Below are 8,626 nucleotides of genomic sequence, written 5' to 3'. Positions count from 1 at the left end.
CCACAACATCTAACAACGTTCCTGTATCTTCAACCACAAGTGGAAGTTTCCCGTTCTTCAGATATTTTCGCTGATCTTCTGATTTACGTTCAATATCCTTAACATTTATGGAGCCCATCAGATACATCTAGCTGATGTGGCTAATTTTTCTGGATCCATGGGTGTATGGGGTGCCATGCCAAATACACAGCAGGCTCCTCACCTTTCATACCCCTCCCTCAGGTCTTACTATGATGCTTTGAAAAAGGTAAAAGGTTAATACAGTAAGTCCCCCACATACGAACCTTCAAGTTGCAAACTTTCAAAGATGCGAACGTGTGTTTCATCAGCGTCAGGCATGAGTGAAACTGCAGCTTGCCTTGCATCTCCTGTTGCTGACGATCCTTCAGCTCTACCATCTCCCACCTCCCCTCCCTTCTCCAGTCCATAACTCTTCTTGCCTGTTCACTCGATGCCAGCCCCTGTATGCCAGCTGTTGTACTGTACTACTGTACTTTTCAAGGTACTGTACTGTAAGATTAAAAATGTTTTCTTTGTTGTTTGCGTTTGTTTTTTATGTATTATTTGTGTGAAAGTATTATAAACCTATTACAGTACAGTACTATGTAGCCGATTGTGTTAGCTGGGTACCTAGGCTAACTTTGTTGGACGTACAAACAAAGTGGACTTATGAACGCACTCTCAGAATGGAACTCGTTCGTATGTAGGGGACTTACTGTAACATTTTTAAACAACTTCAAATGTAAAGTTTGCATAGTAATTTAAATATACAGGAAGACATGGCAGAGAAATATGTTACTGCCTTCCTGCCCCAGGCAACCAAAGGAAGACAACGACAGGTGATTGTATATTTTGTTTAATACTTGCATTGTTTCTATAGCGCAATTATAGCAATCTTTAAATTTACTTTTCATTACAAATATTTGTCAAGTTTTGTTTCAGAAACATTTTTCCTACTCTTGCACATGCACCCAGACACACTACAAAAAACTCATTCATAACACAGTAAGGGCAAACATTATTCATGTAAACATCTTTCATTAATTTCCCATAATTTAAAAAAATCATAGAATTATAGATATTGAATAAGGCTCATAGATTTAGTTCAAATTCCACAAAAGACCAATCAAAGATGCTCGTTAACTGTGATGAGGTTAACTTTTGGTTGCAATAAATGCCGAAAGCATTCCCCTGGCTTCCAATCCTTAAACATACCTCACAACCTAATCAATGCATTTCAGGATAAAAAGAGAACACAGAAAACCCAGGAGGAAAAACTTTTGAAGTAGGGAGCTCAGAACCATGAACCCAACTTTCCTCTATGATAAGCAGACATCATGTAGTCCCTGTAGTTTCCCAGTACATGACTTGAGATGAATGACAGTCACCCAAAATGTAACCAAGTTGTATGTTAAGATACATTGGTATGTGTGTACATATTGCTAGTATACACAGTGAAAATTTGTCATCATATTTATCATTTCATTATATCCAGGACTAAAGCGGAAAAAAAAAAAACCACTCAAGTTGAATATCATTATAAAGGAGTGTTCTAGTAAGAGTCAGGGGAGTTGGGAGGTATGTCCTATAGGGAGGTGATTGGTCTTGATGTTAAAACGACTTCTAACAACGGTGTGTAAAGTCACAGACAGAGGAAGCAAGGATCTGCGTTATCCGAGGATGTCTCTCTCTGGTTGGAAGTTTGGTGCTTGGGTGCATAGTTTCCCAGAGCTGAGACCGGAAGTGTACTGTGCTGAGAAATGGGCCCCTTGCCAGCAGGACCCTCCTCCGTCCTCTCTCGAGGTGGAGGCCCAGAGGCAGGGACTGCTGGCAAAACCGTGAGGTCCCACCCGGGGGTCTGAACCCCAGCTCCACTGAGGGCAGCCTCCCTGACGTGTGTGACTAGGCAGTAAGGAAAGCGGTGGATGGCGGCCAGAAAACCCGGTTCCGAGGTTCCCGTGGCCACGTCTGGCTTCTGATTCTGCTGCCCTGCAAAGAAATTGTGCTCCGGATAACTGCACCGGTGTCTCTAATGCCTCTGAGTCACTCACGGGCCCCCAAAGGCCCGGAGTGATGTCACTAAGGGTGGACATACCTCCACGAGCACCTAACTTCCACCAGGAAGCGGCTGAGGCACTGGGGAAGCCTACGAGCTCTCTCCACGTCAGGTGCAACAACGCGGGGAAGTTGCCACGAGTCAGAGTTTTCTGTAGGCTTTTTGATTTTGTAAAAATCAAAATTGATCTGCATTATATCTCAATAGACTCAGAGAATTCTCACCAAAAATGTTTGCAATTTGTTTAAATAGCACTGGAATAATTCAACTTCACTTAAATATATTCATTCTACCATGAAAATAGTTCATACAAACATCTATTTACATACAAACACGTTAAAATTTGTGAAAAGGGTTTCCATCCCTGTGGTTGTATGGCTTGAAATAGTTTTCATTGCTTTGAGTATGTCTGCACCCATTTGGCAAAATAAAACGATGACAATTTAGGATTTTAAAAATCAAAATGGACACTGAGGCTCCACATTCCTGAAGGGAAAGATCAAAGACAAAAAAAAAAACCCAGTCTATCAAGGTACCTCAAGTAGATGTAAATTCAATATATTTTGTGAACCTTTGATCTGCGGCAAATAAACATTACGACTATCAGTCTTGCAACATGGTTTTGCTTGTTTTTCTAAAATGAAAGATGTCTGGATTCTAAATCACTACTCTTAAGACAGAAACTTGAGGCAACTGTTTTAAAACAAAGCACAACAGAAAACAATAACCTTCCTGGAAGATCTTAAATGCATTTTGCAGCGAGTGATTTAAAATTTCATATAGTAAAGGAAATTTACTAAAGTGCCACATACCACTCACTGAGAAGACAACCCTCGAACTCACTGTTCACAGTTACTGCAATTTTACCCTTACAATTAAATGTTGTCAATGGTTACACCTGGCCTTCACTTGGGCCTTTTCAGGTTGTTGGTGATAAGGAAATTGTTTTTCAATGTGAAGAACCCCCAGAAGGCAAATAAGTTTAATGACAGCCCCAGACAGGTTCAAAGGGGTCTTGAACAACGAATTTCCTTCTCAGTTTCTCAGGCAGACCAGGGATGAAGCAGGTTAAAATAAGAATAGGTAATGCAAAACTCAAGTCTTCCTTGCCTGTAGCTTTTAAATCTCATCATTCCTCTGTGTCAGAAATTCAGTCCTTACGGTTGTTTTTTGTGAGTCCTTTCAAATACCCATTTGGGGACATACTCCTACAGATTAGTTCCTATTCCTAACTCTAACACAAGATAATATTTTGTCATTGAAAAGCTGCTAAGGAAAGATCTAGTCATGCAGGAGTTGGACTGAGACAGCTCTGAGTGAATCTGATGGGGACCATGGCATCAGGCACCCTCCTCGGCACCGGCCCTTTTGCAGGAGAGCAGAAAGTTACTCCTTTATCCCCACCACCTGGACTCTTCCACATTTGTTACGATGCTGATGAAACTACCTGCTTCCTGACATATTTCCTTCCACAGCGGACATCAAGATTCAGTAGAAAAATACATCCCAAGGCTTCCCCCTCAGCTTTGGCTCAAACAGGGAACAAACCCTATTCCCTCACCAGTTAATTCCTCATGGGACCCCAACCCCCTTGACTGTTTCATCTACCTACAGAACACAGTGAATCTCAAGGCCCCCTATGACCCCACCCTGTGACAAAGCCTTACATTTGGTTGGGGGGGGGTGTCAGGGGGACAACAGAAGCAGCAGAACCAGACATGGACACAGAGTGATGGAGAGAGGTACTCGCAGAGGGACAGACAGACAGAGAGGGTCCAATGGGCCAGAGAGACTGGGAGGAGAGGAGGGAGAGAGGGAGCGGCCAGAGGGATCAGCTGGCACGCTGTTATGTACAAACACCAGCCATTCTCACAGACAACAGAGAGAGAGAGAGAGGAGCGGGTAGGGCAGGAGAAAGAAGAGCCAGAGAACAAGGGAGACAGGAGAGAGGACGTGGAGAGGCTCAGCTTGGATGTACTGCTTCCTCTGATTTGTCTGAACGTCACAGACAGACACACTGCCAGGCTTTAAACTCAGAGAGTTATTCACTATCTTATTTGAAAAATGGATTCGCTGGTTAATCACTATTTCCAACTCTTCAGCCACTTTTGTCAAAAGAAATGAAAAATTCCATTTGAATGGGGAAGCCCATTGGGACAGAAATTACACCCCATGGCAGCCGGCAGCCTGAAGTCCTTGCTTTGCAGTCCTGCGCCATCCTCCCCCGACCGACCGCACTCCCTGATCTGGCTCCACAACCCAACTCACTGGGGCTGATTAAAGCCATCTTTCTCCTGAAGACAGTCACTTTGGGACGCGTTTGAATGAAAGCACCTATCAGAATACAAGTCCCAAGACTCTGCCCATCGGCCAGTTTATGGAACGGTCTCTTTCTACAGAATAGAAGCGATCCTATCCTGGTGCCTTTTAATCTAAAAACTCTATTCAGTTCACTTCGTGGAAGATCTTCCTGGCAGCCTCAGAATTTCTCACGAGTGAACAAGCAGCTTAGCTCCCTGAAACCATGGCCACCCAGCTGCACTGCTGGGGACAGGGGAGCTCTGGGAAGCCTGGATTTACCAAGGGAAAGGGCCACTTCTGTCACTGTCTTGAAGGCTGAATCCTGTGCCCAGGAGCTGCCAGAACTGAAAGTTGTGAGCAGCTCTGGATGAAGCACTTTTGTTAAATTCTTCCCAAGAGCAATGTGTCACTGACATGAAATAGCAAACTTCCTCCTGCCTGTTTCTTTTCTCTTTTCCTGCTCCCAGCAAGCCTTCCCTACTAGCCAGAGCTACAGTGTGGAAGGCTTCAGCTTTCAAGACCAAACTGACTCGGTGACAGGTGCCCCAGCTGACAGTTGCAACTTGTAGCAACTGCTGCTTTCCAGACCTCCCAGCTCCTCAGCTGGGCATCTGAAGAGGACACAGCTATGGCGTGTGGTGAGGGCACTTACAAAAACCCCAAACTCCCAGAATTCCCCCAGAGTAATCCCAGTCAGGTTACATACCTAATTAGCTAAACTAAAAAACAGGGGCTTTTCTCCTTATTTCTGCAGTTGTGATTACACACGGCTAGCAAAAATGGCTGAAATGCTATTGATACCGTTGCTTCTAAACTATACAGGTGTTAGTCTTAATTCACAAGGCTGTGAAGCAGATAAGTGCTTTGAAATTACAATGATGAAGAGTTTTACCATTAAGGTTTGATTTGTACCTAGTGATCAGTACGTCTCTCTTAACAGTAGCGATTTTAAAAAAAAAAAAACGAAAAACGAAGAAAACCTTTTGAATTCTGTGTTATAATTCAAGTTTGCTATTTGACTTTTGAATTCAATGCACTGTGCCACAAGCCAGACTGCTCTGTTATGTACATTTAATGTGTACCCAAGGAGAAAAAAAATTACTAGCACTATTGAAGATATTGCAAAATTGCCACGTCTACTGCTTAGAAATACTAATTTCCCTCTCTTCTTTCTTAAAGTATATGTTACAACTCTTCCATAACTTAATGCAAACAAAGTAAATTCATTTCTTCTCACATCTTAAAGCAAAGATACCTTTGTTTACATGCGAGAATAATAATTCTATAATAATAGCCCGGCCCTAGGAGCCAGGTCTTTATATTAGGACATAATAATGAAACAGTGATATAGAGAGAGCCAGAGAGACCTACACACTGGCACTGAAACGAAATCCATTTGGAAGTTTTCTCTTGTGAAAGATACCTAAGATAGAGAAGAGGACTAAGGGGTGAAGTGACTCAAAAAGTGGGGTTCTGTTCGCTAGGGAAAAAACAAAGCCATTCTATTGCAAGAACAGATCAAAGGTTAAAAGGCAAATGATACTACATTTAGAGAATAAAAATGTAGTAATTCTCTGTCCTCCATATGGCGCATATGCAAGTGTGATAACGCAATTTGCACTGGCCACAGAAATAAACCTCATGGAAAAGCCACTGACTAAAAATGACTGAAAAACCCCCTTTTTCCCTTTTTTCAGTCTAATCGTTTGGCATCTCTGAATGTGGTACAGATTTAGTCTTGAACCACCCAAGAACATCACGCTGTCTTCTGTCAAGTGCTCAACAGTACCTCTCAGGAGGGCGTTGTTGCTAGCTAATTTTAAATCTGGTATGAGTAATACAGTCAGACCTAGTTAGTATTCGAGAAAGTTGTAGCGAACGCAGAGTGAGAGGATGTGATGTCACAGCATGAGCAGTCCCTGGTTGTCCCGTTGTCGGATAAACGTAGTGCATAGATCCAAGTTTCTATTCCAGGTCTCTGAAGCCCAGAGCCAGGCCTTTCACTTCTGCTGGGTGGCCTGGAAGGCCTTCAGCTCCACCTGGTACCACTCGGGGGCTTCAGGCCCACTCTTTCCCGGGGGGCTGTGGTCGTAGCCATAGGCAACAGTGAGTTCCTCGTCGGCCTCCACGGCTCGGAGCGTGCGAATGCATTTGATGGGTCCAAAACGGGGGTGGACAAACCTAGACATCAAGATGCACATGGTCATTCCCGGGCCGGACCGGGAGGTCAGATGCAAAGGCTAGAAGGGCTGAGGCGGGAATCACCCGTGTGCTTGCTGCGCCCTGGACACCACCGGCAGGTCCTCAGTGTGCGGGCCACCGAGGAGCCGGCATCAGCTTCCCCTGGGAGCCTGGTGCTCACGGGGCTACTCCGGGCTTCCCCACCCAGACCTGGTAGTGGAATCTGCATTCTAACACCCCGCCACCCTCCCCCTCCCCGGTGATTCCTATGTACATTAAGGTTTAAAAAGCACGGCCCTATCTTCCTTTCTGAGCCTATTTGCCACTCTGTATTTGTAAATCAACAATCAGGATCTTCAACAAAAATCTGTCTTTAATGAGAAATCAGATCCAGTGCAGCCTGTCAGCATTTCAGCTGTACCTCGGGGAAAGGCTTTGCCAGGGCACTTCTGGAGTTGTAAGAAAGAGCCCTGTGGATTTTCAAAAGTGAAAACCTCTGTTTTCCATCCTGCACCTATAGAGGAAGAGTTATTTTCTAGCATAAAAGTAAATGAAGGGCTTCCCTAGTGGCGCAGTGGTTGAGAGTCCGCCTGCCGATGCCGGGGACACGGGTTCGTGCCCCGGTCCGGGAAGATCCCACATGCTGCGGAGCGGCTGGGCCCGTGAGCCATGGCCGCTGAGCCTGCGCGTCCGGAGCCTGTGCTCCGCGACGGGAGAGGCCACAACAGTGAGAGGCCCGCGTACCGCAAAAAAAAAAAAAAAAAAAAAAAAAGTAAATGAAGATTTTTTTTCCCAAGAGGGAAGCCCAGACCGCTCTGCCATCCTGCTTCTTTCAGATTTCCCTCCGATGCACCCTGTGATGGGAGAGGCCGGGCTAAAGCTAGGATTATGCTCCTCTGCCAGAGGCTCCCAGCCTGGCTCACCTGCACAGCTCCCTGCAGGGGAACGGGAGCTAAATAAGTATTAAGAGACTCATCTCCTCTAACAGCTGCTGAAACCCAACACCGATACCTGCAAGGCAGGCCAGAAAGAAATTAACTTTGTTTTCCTATGCATCTGGTCAAATCCATTCATTTATAGTTACATTTTGAACAAAGGGCATTGAAACACCAAAGGAGGAGGTTCCAGGCCGGAAGTCAGAGGTACATGGGGCTTGATGGCAAGTGCTTGGTGGGAGAGGAGTGTGTCTGCAGTGTATGGACATATTTTGTGGGGAGTAAAAAGGAACAGCCACAGCCTCACTCCAAGGGGGCCTCTATGTCCACCCCCTTTGGCTGTCCTGTTTCTTGGAAAGCACACTTGATTTGGGCCCGAAGACTTTGGTGTGAGTCCTGGTGCCACACATTATTACTGCGTCCTTGTGGAAAGCTCGCCTCTGTGTCTCTGAATCTCACTTTCCTCACCTGCCAAATCATGATAACACCAGTAATCCTTATCCTCCAAGAGTCATTGTGGTGACAAGATAGGGTCACATAAATAAAGCACCACACGCAGCGCCTGGCACAACTGAAGACTCCTATCAGTTGTGACATGTGTAAGCAGGCACGTGGGTATATGAGAGCACGCACGTGCACAGGAGTCTCAGACTGTGCTCCAGCACAGAGGACATCCCTGGATCAGGGATTTGGGAATTCCTTATTAAAATCACAACTCTTGGTCTCTAAATTAAAATATTTCATTAAAAAATAATACTCCTTATAATGGAATATTACTCAGCCATAAAAAAGAATGAAATAATGCCATTTGCAGCAACATGGATGGACCTAGAGATTGTCATACTAAGAGAAGTCAGTCAGACAAAGAAAAATATATGATATCACTTACATGTGGAATCTTAAAAAAAAAAGATACAAATGAATTTATTTACAAAACAGAAATAGACTCGCAGACATAGAAAACAAACTTATGGTTACCAAAGGGGAAAGGCGGGGAGAGGGGGAGGGATAAATTAGGAGTATGGGATTAACAGATACACACTACTATATATAAAATAGATAAACAACAAGGACCTACTGTATAGCACAGGGAACTATATTCAATATCTTGTAATAACCTATAATGGAAAAGCATCTGAAAATGAATATATGT

At 44.4% G+C, this 8,626-nt stretch overlaps 1 protein-coding gene across 3 annotated transcripts in view; it reads right to left on the bottom strand.

Annotated features, from left to right (window-relative positions):
- Positions 1 to 840: 840 nt before the first annotated feature.
- The window catches only part of SETD7 (SET domain containing 7, histone lysine methyltransferase), a 49,483-nt gene continuing 41,697 nt past the window's right edge, over positions 841 to 8,626 (bottom strand). For all 3 annotated transcript variants that reach the window (XM_067736828.1, XM_067736830.1, XM_067736829.1), the window contains exon 9: positions 841 to 6,538. In XM_067736828.1, the coding sequence (XP_067592929.1) occupies positions 6,358 to 6,538 (181 nt within the window). In that variant the 3' untranslated portion in view covers positions 841 to 6,357. The remainder of the gene's footprint in view (positions 6,539 to 8,626) is intronic.

Source organism: Pseudorca crassidens, chromosome 4 (assembly GCF_039906515.1).
Source record: "Pseudorca crassidens isolate mPseCra1 chromosome 4, mPseCra1.hap1, whole genome shotgun sequence".
Lineage (NCBI taxonomy): Eukaryota > Metazoa > Chordata > Mammalia > Artiodactyla > Delphinidae > Pseudorca > Pseudorca crassidens.
This window is presented reverse-complemented; position numbering and strand designations above follow the sequence as displayed.